The sequence below is a fragment of the Larus michahellis genome, chromosome 16 (assembly GCF_964199755.1).
Source record: "Larus michahellis chromosome 16, bLarMic1.1, whole genome shotgun sequence".
NCBI classification, from domain to species: Eukaryota; Metazoa; Chordata; class Aves; order Charadriiformes; family Laridae; genus Larus; species Larus michahellis.
The window spans coordinates 4,802,613-4,823,820 of NC_133911.1; the positions used below are offsets into that span (position 1 = coordinate 4,802,613).

Here is a 21,208-nt window from a genome sequence, read left to right on the forward strand (position 1 = left end):
CAGTTTTCTGGAGCAGAGTAACATCCAATAATGAGAGCTCACCTAGGGATACATTCCCACAGCAACCTTGAAAATTCAAATTTTCAACAATGTATTAAAGGTGGGAAATTGAAAGTGGAACAAAGTATATAAGGGAATATCATACATAACTGAATTCAAAAAGTTCTTACAGTGGTTGTGTGTATTTACTTTGGTTATTTTTTGTATTTAAAACCGTGAAGACCTTCTTAATTTGCATTTCCCACTCAGAAGAAAGCTGTTGCTACCCCAAATCGCAGCACTCCTTCCTCCCTTCCGAAAAAGCCTCGGGCGTCACAAAGCAGCAAGACAGGTTTTCTGTTACTCATATTTCCCTAATCCATCAAACACATGCTACTGCAAAGCGGTCTCATAACTGAAACCATTCTAATTGTCAAATACAGGAACAAAAGCTGCTTCTGTGGCTCACCAGCCGTTTTTACCGGTGGTTTGGTTCCTCGCTGGGGTCGGGAATCGTGCACCGGCATCGCAGGTGTAGAGCCTCCAACCGCCCGGCACCAAGCCTGGAAAAGCTCCCAGCCTACGGATGGTACTGACTGCGGCACCAAATTCCTCAGGAACGCTTCAGAGCTAACAGAGGAAGGATAAGCCTCCTACAAAACGGCTTTTTACCTGTCAAAGGATTTAATTAGCAGACGCACATTCTGTTCAGAAAAGATTTGAGTAACAGCAACTTTTTTTTCAGCGTCTGCATCTCAGAGGGATCCATCCCATGGGGAACAGACCCCCAGGGAGGGAGAAAGCAGAGCTGCCAGGAACCCAGCAGCCTTCCAGCAAGCACCGTCAAAATTCATTATTACGGAGACAAGGCAAAATAATACAGAGGCAACAAAGCTTTGGCAGCATCTAACTTACTTTCCTCCTGCCCTTCAAAAACACTTCTAATGAAATAAAATGGAAATCCCCACTATATACTGCAGATGAAGGTGACCTTGGGAAGCGGGGGGGGAAGAGGAATAAAAGCAGATGGATGATCTTAGGAAACTGGTAAGAACCATTCAGAAACGGCCAGGTCTAATCGAAGAGCCAGAGCGAACCGTAGCTATCAATGTTTGGTCTATCCACCAGGTCTCCACTAGCTGGGTTTTTCCCCCGCACTGCTCGATCTGCAAAGATGTCAACTACAGCCATTAACCCAACTAAAGAAACTACCTCCTCTTATCAGCGTTCCTTCTGCCAATAGAGTAGTAGGAGTACAGCGAGAGCGCAGAAGCTGGAGCCTGATTCACAGAGTATTTGGGAAGTTACACAATGGACTCCTTTCAGCATTGAAGGGAGAGATGAGATATTCCTGGAGAGAGACTGAAGCAAGAATATCCAAAAATCAGTAGCTCGAAGAACTTCTTATGCCTAAGATAAGAAATCCCTGCTAGTCTGTGGTTTTTTGCTGTTTTGTTTTGGGTTTTTTTTCCCCCCCCTCATTTTGACATGACCTTTGTGGAACAACAAACCAAGACCCAACAGTGCACCAGAAAGGCTGTTTATCTACAGCCTGCAGGATTCCATCCGCATTCTCAGCTCTAAGATGACAACTAAAGCAATCAAACATAATGCGAAACTCTGTTTCAAAAATTTCCCATATCTTTTCTACATAAGTTCACTTGAAAAGGTCAAAGCCAAACTTCAGTAATTAAAAACCAACCAAAACCTTAACACTGGTTTGGCACAGACATAAATATATAAAACTAGCTATTCAGTGGTGATTCACATAAATTTGTTACATACTACTTAATTGCTGAAGCAACAAGAACTCCCACAGCCGCAATTTCTAAATGCCAGCATGGTTTTTTAGAGTCATGACTCGAGACCGTGTAAATATGGAAGATAAGGACTATAAAAGAGTGATCAGATGAGGTGGGAAAACAGTAGGGCCGTTTTCACTTAAACACTTACCAATCCCATCATTTTCTCTTCAGCAGCACCATTAATATGCTCCGTGGAAAAATATTCAGAAGATACGAGTGGGGCAAGTGGGGTCATCCGTAACAACCACAAACGGACGCCTACAACCTCCATTTCTCTCTCTGCAGTAGATACAGACCTTCAAATAAAACTTTCTGAAAGTCTATGCAGTATTTCCAAACACATCTTGGACAGCTATGGGCTAGAACTCTCTGGCTGTTCAAATCTTTAGATCCCTCCTTTTCATCCTTTAGCTGAAAATAATTTTAATCATTTTTGAAAGGCTTACAAGTTTAAAACACACAGATTTCTCTGAAACAAAAACATTAAGTCACCTTAAAGGAATACAAATAAGGGAAGGACAGGGAGGAGAGCTTTATGCCCACAGTGAGCAGACAAATTCTTTTGAGGAGCTCTTATGCTCACAACAAAAGAATGTTCTTCTAAAGCCACGCAACAACAAAAAAATCTATCACATCAAATGCCACAGAATAAGAACATGAGCTGGAACTGTTAAATCAATACAAGTTTAACACAGCATTGAAGGTGGAAGGCCTTTGTCCATGTCACTTCATCATAACAAGGTGAAAGTCCAGGTATACAACCCACGGAGTTATTCTACGTACTGGATCTGATTTAACAGCAGGATTTAGGATAAATGCGTTTTTCAACATGCTCTTTAAGCATCCGGAGCCTGCAAGGTTTACGGCACATATTTTTAAACACATCTGAATCTGCAAGGTACGAGATTCTGCAGAACAAAACCAGGGTCCAACCCAAAAAACCACCTATTTTTGCAAATTATATTGTTCCAGCATCTGAGCCCGTTCGCACTGCGAACTGTGGTACTCTTAACACAAGGAAAGGAAACCTAGACAGAAAGCGCAGTCTGCGCGACACCAGAATCGCAGAGAAGTCAGCCAAGCTGCAGGGAAACACCACCAAACCGAAGAGCGCTGCCCAGGCAAAAAAAACCCAACTTACTACACAACCCGGCAAGTGCAGAATCTGTGACGAGGTCACCAGGCTTCTGTGACGCACCCTCTCCTACACAGCCGGGCAACAAATGCGTCGTTTGGGCTCTCGCAAATAAGCCTTTAGAATGGCAAAATCCCTCTTTCCCTTATCTTGTGCTGCTAAATAGCAAAGACAAATACGAGTAAAGCAGTTAGCATCACACATTTGTCTAAATTCACTCTTAACCCTAAAGGCCTAAAAGAAACATCCGGGAAGGGAGGGACGGTAAGAGCGGGAGGGCTGCAGGAAGGAGGAGAAGAGGGAAAAGGGTTGTTTGTATCTAGTTTCATGGAGAGGGTTTGGTTGGGTTTTTTGTTTGTTCAGTTTGTTTGTTTGCTGGGGAGGTGGCATGATTTATTTCTCCAGTTCCCTCCCACTGCAATTCAGGTAATGAAAGACTCGAGCTCTGGCAAAGATCCCCTCCTTAGCCATTAAAAAAAAAAAAAAAAGAAAAAAAAAAGAAAAAAAGAAGAAAAGAACCATAGTTAAGCTTACCGGAAACAAACTAATCAAACTTGAACAGCAACAAAGGGCAACAGAAACACGTTCACTGCATCACATCTTCCTTGCTGGCCCAAAGCCCAGAGTTTTCATTACATTTTTTTGAACACAACACACACCCCCCCTTCCCCCCCACCACCATTTCACAACAGCCCTGGCCCAGGATGCCTCGCTTTACAAACTATATTTGTAGGAGGTCAGCTTTTCACAAGGCCTAAAACCCAGCATGTGGAAAGCGTTAAGACTTTCATGTAGTAGAGGAGGTTCTTAAAACTACTACTGTTCAACTCAAAAAAATCTTGGAGCTTCACAGATCATTAGAGGTTTCTGAACCGCAGAGAAGGGCAGAGTTAGCAAAATAAATCAAGAGTTCCTGTGGGATGTCCTGGGGCTTTACACAACGAGCGGCGCTGGGCACAAAGCAGGCTCAGAATTCAACGACGGGGAGAACTTCTCAAATTGCAGGAGGAAAGAGCTGGTTTATAACCCGGAATGCACGCTCCCTCGCTTTAAAGGTTAGGGTCTAGAGGCATTGTACGAAATAACTCCATTTGTGTCAGGGGCATTGGGAGGAAGGGAAAAGGGAGCACAGAAAGTGTGTCTGGGGGAGGGAAAGCAGAGGAATCAACTCAACTGTTCCACCCAGCAAGAACGATCTATTTCACCATGGCAATAAAAGTACTTATCAGCACCTTTTTAATGCCAGATTTCTGAGCGCTGTACAGGATAATAGCATAAAAAGAAACAATATTCCCTGCCAATTTTCTCTATACCAGATGACCAGAGCCAATAAGGATTTCCCAACCATCAGTACTGTCAGCATTCTTGATTTTCTCGTTAATCTCATAACACTCTATTTCCTAAGACTCCAAGTTCTTAAATACAGCGATTACTTAGGAAACCACCTCTCATTTACATCTCCCCAAAAGAGAAAGTTCCTAAGTTCACATTTATAAAGAAAAGGAGAATTGAAAAATTTAATCTTGAAAGATCTAAATCGGAAGGAAACACACCCGTCCACATTCTACGATTTTTTAAAAAATAAGGGATGTAGAAAGCAAAAGGTGGAAGGTTCTGTGGAACCTGCTTTGATTACTCCGTGTTTGATGTGACACTACCTGTACCTTCTCAGCTAGACTAAAGGCCAGAAGTGCAGCAGGGCGGTGAATTTCTGTACGGCAGAATGCGGGATGCTGCAGCACGAATGCAGCTCCACCTGGGAGAACGGCGGAGGCAGAGGCAGCAGAGGGAGCCCCTTTAACTCCAAGCAAAATGCACCAACGGTGGACCCCAGTCCCGCAAGATGCTTCTTACTCACGAGCAGGAATGCGAAACCCAAAGCCTAAGCATTTCACGTGGCTCACAGCTTCATTATCTCTGTGTTCCACATACCAGAATGCTGTAGTAAAATTGGTATTAACTAGAAAAATGGAATGTAACATGTAACCGAAGCAACCAAGGGACCCTGTCACTGCTGCTAAAAGTCATCTATACAGCCCCAACCATATTTCATCAACTATAGAGAAACAGTAACTAGACATGATTAACCTAAGATTGAATTAAGCAATTAACTACTAGACAATGTAGCTTTGTTAATAAGCAGGATATTTCTGTCAAGAGAATGATGAACTACAGGCCTGGTCAGCAAACCGAGAAAACCACCTGGAACTGCCGGGAGTAGAGGAGATGCAGGTAACAGGTAACTTCAGCAGGGGGAGATCGCGACCACCGACTCATTGACCACCGACCCAAACGATACCACCTACTTAAGAGAAAAACACATGAAGACGCCAGCGTCTGTGTACTAATTCACATAGGAAGCAAAGAAACCTTGACCAATCATTAAAGAGAATAACAACGAATATGTATTGATTGTTAGAACATGTAATAATCAGTGGATAAAAAGGCAAGTTTTTGAAACTAAGGTGTGCTCCCTTGGAATGAGCCCCCCATTTCTGCGCATTAATGGAATAAACTTGGAAATCCCTCTGCTCGGTGTGTTACTGGATTGCACAATGGGTAAATAACCCAGATTTCGGACAAAACGACGACACTAAGGTGCCTGAAAGCGCATTCTGCCTCCTGGCAGGGAAAGGAGTCCCCAGTGTAAATCCACCAAACACATGTATGTCGTTTGGATCTGCAGCTTTCCTCCTCCAAGGGAACACCTCGCAGAACACGCCTCTTCCCTCACACGCTGCTGGGATAAAAGCAGATGTTTCCCCAAAAGAACACCACCACCTCTAATCTAAGTAACCGCTAGCATTATTATATCCTGGGAATTTGAATTCTGTCATACTCCTGAGCATTTTTCTTTCAGATGCAAAATAGAAAGGGGAAACAAACCAAAAGCAAACGTAGCAGATTTCAGCTTGTGATATTAAATGTTTCTTGAAGCACAAGGCTTATGGAGCCTGTTATATCCACAAACTGCCTTCGTTTCCCCTATGGCACAGCTCCTTTAAACAAAAGCCACTATTCTTAACTCCTCGTTCTCAGTTTATTCCACAATCTGTGTATTTCCTGGGAGTTTTCCTTGGCAAGAAAAAAAAAAAAAAACAACACAAAACAAACAAACAAACAAACCAGTAATCAAGCACTGCTTCTTTTTTACAGCTGGTTTGAAACAGAAATGACAAAATGAGTGCATCTGTCTACTGAAGTTGTTATTGTCTTGTTCTCGCAGTACAGTTATAGCAGCATATTACAGGATATTTAGGACTGAATAATGTATTTGGGGGCTGATTCTATGCCAAAAAAACGCTGCAGATACCATTCTTACCATGCCATCTGGGGCAGGAAGCAACGATTAAGGCCAATGATCTGTTGTATAAGAAGAAAGTTAATTTCATGCTCAGTATGGCAGGCAAGACGCATTAAAAGTATAGTTTACTCTCTGCCAACAGCCGGGATTTTTTTTTTTCCTGGTGCACAGTCTCTTGCCCCCGGATGACTTGCTCTATTGAACTGCCCCCAACCTGGGCAACAGTTTTCTGAATGTCTGCGTTAAGGCACTGAAAAGTGCTTTGAACTAGTGAGCGCTCCAGATCACCCTGACTCTTACAACAGGTCAAAGCTGTTCATACTTACTTACTTCTTGGACTTGAAAATTCAAATAGAACTGCTGCAATACCTCTTGAAATTGTAATCGCTTGCTCTCGCATGCTGTAAATACACACGTGAGATGGCACCGCTTGGGACAACACCTGGATAACATCCTCAGTTCTGTTAGCTACAATCCGGCTGCCCCTCCTCCGTTTTTTCCCCTTAATGGTACATTTGTAATTAATCTTCATTATCCCTGACTAGGATAAGAAAGCAGCGTGGGTGCTGAGGAGGAGAAAAATCAAGTAGCAAGACAGAATGCCTGCGCCTCAAATGTAAGCAGGCCACCAGTCTGACAAAAACTGTCTGTGAGCAGTCTGCGCTGGCTTCCAGTGGGTAATTACTGATAAAACTTGGCCCAAATACACAGACAAAATCAAAAAACCAATTATATATAGGCCATAAACACCAAGTTTAAACACAGAAGTTGAATGAGCTGCAAAAACTGCCTGAGTTTCACTGCAGTTTGTTTTTCAATATCTCAGACTTGAGCAACTGCCACAAAACTCACTGCCTGCCAACCAAACCACTTGTCTCCACATCTCCCTCCCTTTCCAAAAACCCTTTTCGAAAGGAATTCCTTTGTCTGCTCCATACGGGAGTTTTTAAAAGTCAGCCTTCCCACCCCATTGGCAAGGAGGAGGGACTAACCAGCAGCAGGCAGACACATACTCAGCACTGACGTGCTGCTCTTCCCAAGAGTTGTGTTGTGTCCCAAGAGTTGAGTTGTGTTGCCCCCTCCAGTCCCCCCAGTTAGACACCACCATCTCCGATGCTGTGTCCATGCATAACAGAATTCCTTAACTTTCACTAAAACAAAGCCATTGATTCATGTATATCTTTTATAGATTAAATCAAGTACTTGTAGGACGAGATTCGCGCGACACCTCTTTCGCGTCAGTGCAGTCATTACAGAGGACACGCAGATTTATCCTCCTGCTTTGCCACAGATGCTTTCGCTTCCCCTGAGCGAGTCACCAGGTTTGCTTCTGACTCAGCTCTTAACTCGTAAAAACTCCAGTTCCACACCCAAGAGTGCTGTACGTCAGGTATACGACTAAAGATCACGAGATCCTCAGGTATCGGCTGTGGGTCTGTGCGTTAGTACCACAGCGAGGATTACGTGGACAGTATTTCTCTATGAAGCCATTTCAAAAATCAGACACCCAGCAGGATCATACAGATTAATTTATTCAAGGAGGTACCAAAATTTTGTAACATTTGCACTGCTCTAGGACAGGATGTCCCACAAATATCTCTGTTGCTAATACGACTTGTTTATTTTGCCTTTCTGAAAACCATCTTCAAGTTTTAAAGCGTATTTTCAGTCAATAACTGGATCGGAAACAAACAACATGAAGTGCCTGATGCACGGCATCCGTGGAAAAGAATCCTGCCAGGATAGGACACTCAACCATGAAGATAAACTGCACAATTTCTCAAATAGATACCTATTTTATGTGCCTGAGGTTCACAGGACCTTAGGATTCACGTCTGAGTATTCGATACAATCTGACAACTGCTACGAAAGAAGAAAAGCTATTATCTTTTCTCATCGGGAAAGGAAAATACAGAACAGAAATATACAGCTGTTGATGAACAAAAACATTTTAATGAGAGTCACACATACCCTTCAGCATCGATGCAAAAGAGAATTCACAAGAAAATAAACAAACCAAAATGCCTTACGACGGTGAATTATAAACAGAAGGTAAGGAAAAGGCAGTGTAACAGAACTATGAGGAGTCAGGGAAGCATTGTGTTCTCTCAGCTGCGGAGGAAGACTCAGACAATATTGTATCAACTTCCCAAATAATCTTGGCTTAGATCTTCAACTACATACCTTCCACTACAAAGCAGAAATTGTCCTTTTTTGGCTCTCTGACAGAACTCAATGCAATTGCCTAATGGCCCTCTTTTGCTTGCAACAATATTTTACCCCTACCTACCTCTAAACCTTCAGAGAAAAATAAACAATGAGTTTCAATCTTGTAATGTAAAATAATAAAAAAAAACCCAAACCACCAGAGTGCAGAGTTGATTTATTACCCACGCTAAACACAATTCTAGAGTCCAGCTGGCACGGTGAATACACCTTCTGGTTTTATGCTCTTCACCTACAAAGGTTTCTTAGTAAGAAGCTCAAACGAGCAGCCCAGTTTTTGAGCTGATGACATTGTAAATTACTTTTAGACTACAACAGTGAAATAATGCAATTAAAAATTAATTCACTTATTCTCTTAAGAGAAAGCTTAAGAGACTTAAAACAAACAAAACCAAAGCACGTTAGGTACTTTCTTTCTTTGGTTTTACTTGCTTCAGCTGAAATCGAGACACACGGGTATGCAAAAGGGTATTTTGGTCTTTGGAAGATGAACCCCAGTCATTCAGCAGATGACCACACGCTGGTGGCACTGGGCCCTGAAAGCGAACAGTCAAGGTAAACAGGCAGTTCACGGAGCACGGATTTAAGAGCTAAGCAATATATACCTCCAGGATATGTTAAGTCGAAAGCAGAAACTCAGGAAACCGAAACAAAAGGAACACGCATGGTATATAAAGCACAAACTGTGGCCCGAGCTCGTCCAATGAAGTGTACAGCCGGCAGCTCTACTCACCTGGAAGACCTGCAATCGGTTTTCAGAGATGAAGACGACATGGTGTACACTACAGTTAAACCTTTCTCTCTCTTTAAAGACCTTTCCAAACCTTCTGGTTTATTATCCAATAAAATGATGACATTTGTAATAGGTTTAACAGTTAAACTTTTAAAAACAAGCCAAATCACAGCAAACATGTATACTGAACATCCCTTACAGATGATCTGGGCTTTGTAAACAGCTTTCAGCTCAGTGCCACTTAAATTTAGGAATATCTCCATCTGAGCTCAGCTCCTATGAGCTCAGCATTTCATTAAATTCTTTGGCTTACTTTTCCTGCTCCTGGTGAGAAGCATGAACCGCATTACTGTATGCCTCCTCAGTACGCTGCTTTACCTTAAAGCCAAACATATTAATTTAGTGTTCTCCTTCAATCGGCTAAGATAGCCACACTCAAAAAAAAAAAAAAGAAAAAAAAGAAAAAAGCCAACACGCTCCCCAGAGAAGAGTTTGTTATGCAAATGAATCAATGGTTTCACTGACACAGGAAAAACAACTAACCGATGCCTCTGCCCATTTTTCAAAATGGACCGAAGCCCAGTAGGGTATCTGCTATGACTAAAGAAAAAATAGTGTTAGGCTGTCATTTTTAAAACGTGAAGCCTACAGTCCCTGCTTTAACAAGAACAAAACCCTCCAACTGCAATGGAAGCACCAGCAGCAGCGAGCAGAGATGAAATGAAAAGCAGCAGTGGCTGTTTATGTTGGCAGTCGCTTCAAACTCTAATGGAAAATTTCAGCTCTGGCTGCATCTAGGCTAGAACAAGTTATTAAGGCAAAAGGTTCAGCTTTCAAACAGAAAAGGCTTACATAGCCTGTCCCTTTCCGAACACTCCTGCAGCAAAGACAAGTCAGGAAATAACATGCCTTGACTCTGCAATGTATTAATATCCTATCATTAGGGAATATACCATCAAATCAAACACATTTCCTTTGGGAAAGGAGAGCAGCGATAATGCCCACGCCACAGACACAAACTCAGCTATTGGTACAAATAGGTTACATCCCTAAATGCAAATATTAAAAAGCAAATGTAGGGCTAACTAATCACTTTATACTAACAGCCCAAAATATATTCGCCTAATTAGCCCTCTCTTTTGATCAAAGGGAAACTGCTATTGGAACAATTACGTCAAGGGAGAATCTTTACCTTTCATACGCTCATGAGAATTTTACACAAATATTGCTGAGGCTGTTTGTTGACACGAACAGTATACAGTCTGTCCTCGGAGAGGACAAACACCTTGCCAGCCCGCACATATGGTAACTGCAGTGACCTTTCAGCTCCTGTGCGTTTGCACTATATTTAAGAGCTACTCAGGAAGCCAATATTGTATATTATGTAACACAAGATTAAGCATTAATGAGGCAAGAATAAAACTGTTTATCTAAACCCCAATCTAAAATTAAACAGAAGTTTATGCTGAAAGCTCACACTGCACTCGTTTTGTCTCCTAACGTTAACAGAGCACAGCTTATTTAGTCTGAGATAAGTCCCAACAGCATTTAGTTTGGAGAGAAGGATTTTACTCTCAGAAGAGAGAGTATTTTTGCTAAAGAAAGTGATGCACGTTTAGTTCTTACACACTTAAATCCAGCACATTGCAGATATTTTGATCTAAAGAAAACAGCTGATATTCATGACTTCTATTTACACTGTGTTTTAAAGCTAAATACAGAAGCATCCACCCAGAGGCAAGACCTTTCCACTGCTCTGTCATCTCTTGCTGAGCAGCCAAACCAAAAGTCACACACACCAAAGATACCTATGTGCTCAACAGGGAAACTCAACACAAAATTAGACCAAAGCCTGCATGCCTCCACAAAGATTCACTGTCCTCTTTTTGGGCGTCTCACTAAGCAAGAAGCTCTACAAGGCTCACTGAGGAGCGTCAGCCTGCCAGAAAAAAGACAAGCAGACAATTAGGCCACGGGCACAATCATGGGCCATAAACCTTCCCTGAAAGGAGTGTGTAGAGAAGTGGGGGTCAGATGCTTCTCCCAAGGAACAGGCAACAGGACAAGAGGAAACGGCCTCAAGTTGCGCCAGGGGAGGTTTAGGATTGATATAGGGAAAAAATTCTTCACCGAAAAGGTTATCAAAAACCAGAACAGGCTGCCCAGGGCAGTGGTGGAATTGCCATCCCTGGAGGTATTTAAAAGCCGGGCAGACGTGGTGCTGAGAGACATGGGTTAGGTGCTTTTTGGCAGCATTGGGTTGATGGTTGGACTCCATCTTAAAGGTCCCTTCCAACCTAGACAATCCTATGATGCTGTAAGAACACACTCGAGAACCTCAAAGCATTCCAACGGGTGTCACCCCAGTTTTAAGAAAAGGTCAAAAGTACTTGGGCCTATTCCCATGGAAGACACGGTGTTTCCAAACCCTCAATTCAATTGCAGCATATACCGTGGAGATCTAATGACATAACATGATATAATTCTTAAACTTATCACACACATCCCTCTCCATTTCCAGCGGCATGAGGTGTTTGAGTTCCGCTGGTCAGACAACACAGCTGAGATAAAGCAGGCTGAACTCCAGCCTGAGGAAAACAAGTCTGCGTCTTCTGGGGCCGTGGCCTTCAAAAGTCCGGGCACGCGGGAGGTGCACCCCAGCCAAAGCTCCCAGAAGCGTTTCCGAGGGACCAGCACAAGGGCGGGCTGAGGGGAACAGGACCCCGCTCTCAATCTGAGCAAGCTGACGCCATGACTTGGCCTCCTCCTCCTCCTGCTGGGACTGCACAAGCTCACCTTCGCTCCACGTTTCTATTTACCTTTGCCATGCCACCACCACAGAGTTAAGTTCTTTACAAGAACACAGTTAAGTCAATCCCCAACCTTGTAGGCATTTACGTACGTTTATCTCAGGCCTATCACAATGCTGGTGCTTCTAAACTCTCAAAGCCAAGCAGCTCAGTGTAATCACCTAAAGAATTCAGAGCAGGAGAATTTTAAATATTTTGAAAATCCTGTATTATCACTAAGTTTTAGCCAATTAACCCAAATCGGGGGGGATCACATTGAAAGCCAAATCAGATACTTAAGAAAACTTGTTTCCAGCTGTGTACCTTGCATTCTCACAACATATGAATTTTAATGAAAGTTATTAATGAAAACCATTCATGTCACATAAGTGCCTCAAAAATTTGCTTCTCAGCTTGCCGCGGAGAAGAATCCAAAGTGCTGCTAAGCACGAACCAAACGAGAGCAGGATAATTCACCAACTGCTCCACTCAACTGCAGCTATAACTGACTAAGAGAAAACTACTCGGGGGAAGGGGAAAGACGAAAGATCCATGGGAACCCAGGGAACAATATGTTTAAGACAGAGTTCAATGGAAACCCAAGGAAGTTTCCCAAGTTTTATTTAAGCTCATCTACATAGAGGTGCTTTTCCTGCGGAGTATCCCAAGGTTAACACTTACTGATCCAGCCTTAACACCGCTGGCGTCCCTCGATCCGTTTCAGCAGAGGGCATGCTCAGATAAGAGCTGATTTTAGTCCCCGTGTCTCTTGCTTATTAAAGCTTGAAAAGAATGCTACAGCTGTTTATACCCTCCCCAGCATCGACTTGGAAATAAACTGGAAATTTGAAACAAACTAGAAGAGGGAAGACCTAAACAAACATACAGCTTTGGTATGCAGCAAATATTTTCATTCATAAAGGCTTTTTTTCTTGCTGGTTATTCATTTAGAAGAAACAATTAAAAAACTGCTGAAAAACTGTCTTAAACTAGTTGAAATACACATTTACAAATACAGGGTTTCCTTCAAAGATACCGTACATTAACTATGGAGAGAAAAAAAGCAGAGGCACAGCTCAAATAGGACATTCCTTAACACGCTTGTGAAAACTTAGTACAGCGTGGCCTAATTCCCATCTCCCACCATGGCCACTTTACACCTCCCAATATTATAAAAGAAATACAATGTCATATTCACCTCTACATTCTGACTTTCCGTACGGCAGCCTCAGCTTGATTTAATATAAAACAGGCCTGGTCTCTACAATGATTTTGTGTTTCTATTGTATTACTTATCTCCCCCTATTTCAGCGTTCCAGCTGCAGGGCTTAAGGGGATATTAGGAGGAGTTCTGCCCCACTGAAAGCAGCATAAATATAAGCATCTGGAAGAGGCAGGCATTATACAAGAAGCATGATAATAAGGAGATTTAACTTTAAGTGGGTTTTGCAGAGAGGCAAAACCCCTGGCTCCCCTCCCCGCAGGCTTCAGTGACGAGTGCAGTAAACTCTTAATAAATCAGAAACGTGCAGGATGTACTGACCTACAGCCTGGTTTCCATTTAGGACAAGTCACATCAAGAATGCTCCTGACTCATTTTCAAGTAGCTTTTGCAGAACTCGGGAGCTGCCGCAATGCTTTTGCGCCCCTATAATAATTTTTAGCTTTTCACCTCATGTTAACATGGTGCCTAACAGGAAAATAGAGCCTTTTTTCTAGCTTTTCTGGAATTGCTAGAGGGTTACTTCACACTGCAACAGAAAAATGTCAGGCAAAGTATCCGAAATTATTCTGGTCATGAAAAAAATACGGACAAATGAATTCCACAGCCTTGCAATTTACATTATTCATTATTCCACTTTAAGGAAGAAAATAGATAGTCAAACAGTATTTACTGCAGCCTTTATTCTGCGTGTCTTACTAGGCAAAACTGCTGTAAATTCTGCCTGAAAAAGACTGGGAACGAAAAGAAAGCAGAAGTGAGACCTGTGGGCAAAAATAGGAAATGGAGATTAAACAATCCGTTGTAGGTCAAAGGTTACTTGTAGATCAGTTACCACTAGGGGCTAAAAAAGCCTGCTCAAAGCCATGGGCACCCTGCTTCCCAGTCGCTCTAACTTAATATCTTCGTCTTCTCTACACTCAAAATTTAGACGTAATAAACCAAAAATGTAACCCTTGAAAAACGATAGCTTAAAGTTTCACACCACGTGCAAACTTGCAAAACTTTTACGGAAGGCCTCAGGCCTGATACCCAAGTTCAAATGTAGAAGTCAAGGAGTACAAAGAGGGTCAGACACCTGCCCCCCCTCGCAGTTCTGGAGTTTTTCTTTTCCTTTCTCACGCAAACCGTTTTTCTCTATCGCAAAGAAACATTTTGTATTTAAAAGCGTATTTCGTATTGCTGCAATTCAAACTTCAGAAGAGTCCTTTTGCCTCTTGGTAACTTTCCCATCAACAGAATTCATTTCTAAAGTAAACACCAATTTGTTCTAAACACATCGCTAGGAGATATTCTGAAGAAAAGAGAAAGGACTGCTTAAGCTGCCTGTGTGCTGGATTTTTAGATGTTGCGAAGAAGGATACGATTTCAGCATTCCTTCTAAGCTGTCATCTTTCCAACAACGGGCCTTCAGGCCTCAGAATCCGACACAACACTAAAGCAAAGTCTACCTACACTTGATCAGTAATTAAGTTTTCCCATCGTTCGCAACAGACCCAGCGAACGTAAACACCAACTGAGGCGCTCCAGGAATCATTTTATCCTCCCCTTTCTATTTGACCTCTGCAGTTTACTATTTACCAAGGAAAGATTGTGATATCACAGTATCGTCTCACAAGAACATCTCAGAACAGACTGGAAACATACTACACTAAGTGATAGGTTTTAAAATATTTTTACAGTAACGTTCTTCCCCACTGAACATCCAGATTCCACACATGTAACAGTCTAAACAACCAGTTATGTTTTAAGTAAGTGTTTTCCAGATCAGTAACACATTGCTAGAAAAACAGCCTAACTCAATTTTCATTGAGTTACCTACCTTCTAAATTCAGAACAAATATGAAAACCGCTTTCCAAAACCACCCTCCCAGCAGTTAAATGACACCTGCAGAACAGAAACCGAAGCTTCTAGAGCAGCTTGGCAATTAGGACTAATGGAAAAGTAACTAGATTCCCAAGGCTTCCCAAACCCTCTTTCCTTTGAAGAAGTCAACCACTCCTCCCTGTCCATCTCCCTTCCAAGCACTTGCCAGGATTTTCAACAGAATGACAGTTAGGTAAGCTTTATGAAGTTCATTAGAGTAATTAGCCACAGATCAGTTCCGACACTGAAGTTACACGCTTGCTGTCCACGTTTCAGGAACGCAAAGAGTTAAACACAACAACCGAATTCTGCAGGTCCTAGGAGCAGCCGGCACATACCTCAGTCTTCCAGATTCAATTAGATTTTGTTTTGTTTTAGGCTTTCTTTAATTACCCACTGCCATTTGAGCCCAAGTGGGTGACATAAGTGTATTATCCCATCATAATGTCAGAATTTAAAATTAGATTTGGTCTCCATAAATACAGTTCATCCACCCTTAGTGACTCCGTTCAGCAATGACGACTATTTTATGTAACATCTTTCATACACTAAGATCTCAAAACTGCACTAAAAATTACAGCACCTTTTCTGGCTGCGGATTTCTCTTCCATTTATCTGAAGAGAATTCAGTTCAGGGGGAAAAGGAAATAGTTTTGTAAGATCAAACACTGAAGCAGCGAGAGAAAAAGCAAATTACATAAAGTCCAAATGTACTTACCGTCTCCTTATTCGGAAGCAACTCCTTTCGGATCCTGAAGAAGTTCTTGCCGTACTGCCTCAACCCCTTAATAAAACGTTTCTGCGATAAAAGATAACAAAAATAGTATGTCAGCAGAAGAAAAAAAAAATCAGAAAAAATATCTTGTTAATCAGCACAACAGTCAAACAATGTTCTTCGCTTAAGGACTGTCGACAGAAGAGAACGTATACCTACACAGCCACCGAAAACAGGCAGGGGAAAAAAAGCTTTGAAAAGATACTGAAAAATTCAAGCCACATTCACTTCTACGCCAAACTTCCAACCTCTGAAGCTTTAAAAAAGTCAGTACCACAGTCAGTTCTTCTCCGAAAGGACCGAAGGCTCCTGCCGCACGTCTCCCCCCTGCTCGGTTTTTCAATTAGGAAGCGGCAGCCGAAGGAAAATACGCAACGCCGGGAGTCGGGGGGGAGCGCAGCGCCGGCGGGGCTTCAGCAGCCCCGGCAGCCGCCGGCCCTCGGCACTCGCCGGCCGTCGGCACTCGCCCTCCCCGTTTTTCGGCGGAACCACCCCGAACGCCGAGCCCGGCCGAGCCGCCGCCGCTCCCCCTCGGTGGCTCGCAGCGGTCCGCGGTCGCTCGCCACGCCGAGACGCTGCTTCTTCCTCCTCCTCCTCTCGCCCCGCCGGCGGGTCGGGGCGGCCCCGCGGCGACGGCGGGGGGCCGGGGCGAGCGGCGGAGGCGAGGCGAGGCCGGCGGAGGCGAGCGGAGCTGCGCGGAGGGCCGGGCGGGAGGCGGCGGCCGCCCAGCATGTGATCGCGGCGGGGCTGGGCGGCGCGGAACCCGCGGGGCGCGCCGCAAAAGGCGGCCTGGATCGCCGGGCACCCCCCCGCCCAGCCTCGTCCGTCCACCCTCCCCCGGGAAAGCCCCGCGGAACCAGGCGCCGGATGAACGCTCCGCCGGTCCCCGGGGGCTCTGCGGCGGGGTGGGGGCTCCCTCCCCCGGCATCCGCCGCACCCCGCGGCCGCCCTTCCCTCCCCGCCCGTCCCCCCGCTTCAGCTGCCCCTTGCGCTCATGTTTCCCCGCTGAAATACCTCCCCCCCACACCGAGATAACCCGGCAGCCGCCAGCTGCGAGCATCGCTCGTCCCCCTCCTCCTCCTCCTCCTCCCGAGGCACCTTCACTCCTGCACCCACCGCCGCCCGGCTCAGCCAGACCCCAACATTTCACCGCCACGGATCAGTAGCAGGAGATTACAGCTAAACACAGGGTGCCTCTTCCGAAAGGCCAGCCCTGAGGGACTTTCTCCTTTCCTATAAGCATACAGGTATAAACACTTTGAAAATACCAAATTCTGCCTGCAAAAAGGATGAGGGATGCTGAGTATATGGGCACTAACATTCTGGGGCAATTAATTTCCTAAAAAGAAACAAACCTGAAGTTGACTTAATGCATTTTGCACCACATCTTCTTGCAAACACCTACTGGAAGGAGGTGGGCAGGTGATTACAAGCTTCCATATTACGAAGGGGATAAGGAATCCCAGAAAGGGTAATTCACAACCAAAATAGTGCTCTGTACACCTCAGAAGCTCCCACCACAATGCTGAATATGAGTGTACAGTCTCTTTGGAACCTCGTGCATATTATTTTGCAGATGTGCCCGCACAGGGATCTATCCTTACCTAACCCTGTCCCTCAAAGCCAGCAAGACTGCTAGGGTTCGCCAAGAACATGCCTGGGGGCACAGAGACAAGAATTAACCACCAGTTGTATATGCTTTGAGATTACAGTCCCTTGCAGTGTGTGATTTGCTCATACCCACCTCCTGCTTTTAAACCAGCAAACAGAGCACTGTTTGCTCCTTGGGCTTTGCACTCAGGCTCCCGAACAAGGAAATGTTAGTAAAAGCAGGGTCCCAGCCCCCATTCACAGACAGAAGTCACACGCACCTGCAGAGCGAGATACCCAGGCTGCCTACAACATGTAACCTGTCACTGACGCACGCACACACACTTTCTACCATGTGAACGACGAGGAATTTTCATCACACTGAGGGGGAGGCCAATGGCTCCCCTGGCACCACACGCACAACTCTTCTGACTTCTCGGCAAGAAAACATGGCAGCAGCAACAAGGCGAACAACCGTGTCCTCAAAGCACTCCCAACATCCCAAGAAGCAGCATAATTCCTGTCTGCAGCTTATCACGGAGAACGAAAATCAACGAAATCAGGAAACCTTTGAAAACAAGCAGTCCAAGGGGAAACTCAGATTCTAAACGCTGCAGCTGGGTTCCTGGCTTTGACATCGCGGCCTCCTGGACTGTACGGGAGGTACCCTGCTCTTCCAGCATCAGTTAACGGAGCATATAGCATAAATGAGACATACAAAGCTGTAGGGGAATAAGAAGAAACCAGAGCTGGAACACTCCAACCAAGGATGAAAAAAGACACAGGGAAACACGACAGCAATCTGGTCCACTGCATGAAATGAAAAGCCCTGGTTCCCTATTCCTCATTTTGCCAAAGACTTACTATGGTGTATCTCAATTCTCAGAGGACCATTTCATTTATTTTTTTAAGATTCCTTTTAACCAAACTATTTTACATTTGTTTTGTGTTGGAATTCATCTCTGTATTAAAAAAGCCTATGACAAACTGTTTTCCTTTGAATTCGGGAGACGTCAAAAATCCCTACCAGGAACATAAGCCCAGCATATAGCCCACCTGAATAACAGCATTAGAGGGAGCTTGAAACGCTGCTCCAAATTTCCAAATATAAATGAAGTCCATCCTTCTGGCATTCTGAAGTTTTGGCCAATTACGCTGTCACCTTTATCGGCATCATACAGAACTACCACTAGGCCACTGAGGCAGTGCCAGATATCCAACTATGAAATAGTCGTGTGCCTCTGCTGAAAGGCAAGCGAGCGCCACTTCTTAATACACAAAGAACAACAAAAGCACACAAAGATTACTTTTGGAAACCTAAGACAGAAATTCTAAAGCTTAATGAAATCGAGGTTTTTTCAAAACATTTTCTTTTTCAGATTTTCCTTCCTCTTCTAGTCTTCCATTAATTTGGACATCACATTCAGTTCTCCTTTAGCCTGCAGCAAGAACAGGTACTTCTTGTCTCCAAGTCAAGCACAATAGAGACCTCCAAATGTTTTTAAATCTAAAAGCACTAAATAGTTGCACACCAAATCAGAAGTGACCTGTTGCTCTCCAGCACCTCATAAAACAGACCGCATAACACAGCTTGAATTTTCTCTCCTCTGCACAAATGACACGCAACAAATTTTATGTCTGCATTTTAACAGTGAAGGAGATGTTGGTGCACCGCTCGCAGAAGGCATCTGAAAACAACAGCTGCTGAATTAAAATAGTCCTACGACACAGGGCTGGTAGAACAATGAGGCTTAAACCTATGGATGCATGAGAAAGAAGTTGGGATAAAGCGTGGAAGCGGCTCTAGAGCACAACGGTTTAAAAATCCAAGTTCTGTACTTTTAAAAATTAAGATAACATTTCATTTTTACTACATAGGTTTAACTTTGAAACATTATTTATGACAATTCTTTCAGCATCGTTGTTCGCACTGTTCACTGAAGACAAACTGTAACACAATTAAAAAAAAAAAAGCGGTGGATCATTACTGCTGTGAAGTCTGATTAGGGAACCCCATGGCTCGCAGGGTCAGGCAACGCTGACAGACGACCCAGTTGTCTTTCCCAAAGTGGTTACCATGGCTATTGACCAGCCACCACACAACATCTCCTAATACCATTTTATAATTTGAACCTCCCCGATGAAACGTATTAGACTCTGCAATATCCTGCTACACCGTGTAAACAGGGAGCTATAAATAACCCAGGAAGAACAAGGAACAAGCATGTTAACGTTTGCATATGTGTTACTTGCAGGTCCCATATTTTATCCCAAGAAACAAATATCATGACAAGATACACAAAGCCATTATGTTCTAACAGAGCTCAGATGGCATGTTTATCAACGTGATGATAATGCCATTGCAAAGCTGTAGTTAAGGTTATGCGTCAGGGTTTCTATTATCAAGAGATTACAGCTTGGCAGGAAAAATTTGCTACCGCATGCTGAAATTCCGCACCCCAGGTTTTAACCGGGAACTGAGGTTCCCGTTTTTCTTCTTTACTGCAGAAGTCGAAAACAAAGCTGTTTCTAACAGCATGCAAGAATAACACCTAGCACAAAATAACCTGTTTAATCAGCTTTAGAATTTCAGACTGAAACCTCATGGGCTTCCGAAAGGCACGGTGATCCTGATAAAACTCTAAATTCATAACTGCTACAAATATGTCTCTTCTGAGGTGCTGCTTCAATGAGGTTTAGATCAAATGTGTGTTCTCTTAAGAAAACCCATGTGCTATTTCATTCCCTTCCCATGACTTCCACCTGGTCAATTAGTGACAAGCATGTTGTAATGCAATATATTTACAAACACACAAACACAGAGCCTTTTCTGCTCCTTCTTAATCCAGGAAATAAGGACTTTTTTCCCCTCCCTCAATCTCTCTTAAAAAAAAATAATCTCCTCTTTAGACCATGTCCAAGAACAGCAAGTTGTTCTCTCAACCTTTTCCTTAATTATGATCTTATAAAAATGAAAGCGATACGTACAGCGTGTGTTTTGAAAGGCCCAAGGTTTTCTAGGCAGTTGCCAATTGAAGCTGTCACCATGAAGTTAACATTCCATATTTAATATGCCTTTTCAAGCTTTACAGTAAATACGGTAGGAAAATTTATGGCATTTTAATAGTTAACAGCAAATAAATGCCAAATGCATAAAGGCTTCTTTATTTCTTAAATTTCACAAGATGAAAAAATTATGGCAGTTGTTCTAAAAAGAAAATGAGATCTGATTATAGGTTATATCTGCGAAACTTCTGTTAACTGTGCAGCACATTTATAGATTGCCCCAAACCATTATTTTTTTTAGCATGCAGACACTGTGTATGCACACTAGCTGAATTTCAGTGCACAGAGTACATTTTATTAAAAGCCTGGCTGAGTTTTAACATTATATTTTGCTTGTGTACAGTGCAAATAAAGGCATTTGCTGATACTGTTAGATGATATATAGCGTCCTGTATCCTGACAGTTTCCGTAAGACGACACAGTTTAACCTAAAGATGTCAGGTACCTCTTACAAAAACACAACTTGTGTTAGTCACAATTTTTTTCCACCAAAGCATTCCTGGCTGTAGCAGAAAATGATGCTAGTATTTACTGCATCTTTACCTCAAAGGAATTCTATATGCTCAGTAACAGACAGGACGAAGCACTGCTCAGTAATTCCATCAAGGGCAAAAAGCGGTACTTTAACTTAAAGAAAATGCAGCTGTCACACATATCTCAGCTATTCTCAGAATCCTGCTAACCACTGCAGACACATAGTGTGCCTATTTAACTCTC

At 43.3% G+C, this 21,208-nt stretch overlaps 1 protein-coding gene across 5 annotated transcripts in view; it reads right to left on the reverse strand.

Moving 5' to 3' along the window:
• The window catches only part of RERE (arginine-glutamic acid dipeptide repeats), a 241,109-nt gene that overhangs the window by 36,538 nt on the left and 183,363 nt on the right, over positions 1-21,208 (reverse strand). For all 5 annotated transcript variants that reach the window (XM_074609419.1, XM_074609418.1, XM_074609416.1 and 2 more), the window contains one exon: positions 15,779-15,859. In XM_074609419.1, coding sequence (XP_074465520.1) covers positions 15,779-15,859 — 81 coding nt within the window. The remainder of the gene's footprint in view (positions 1-15,778; positions 15,860-21,208) is intronic.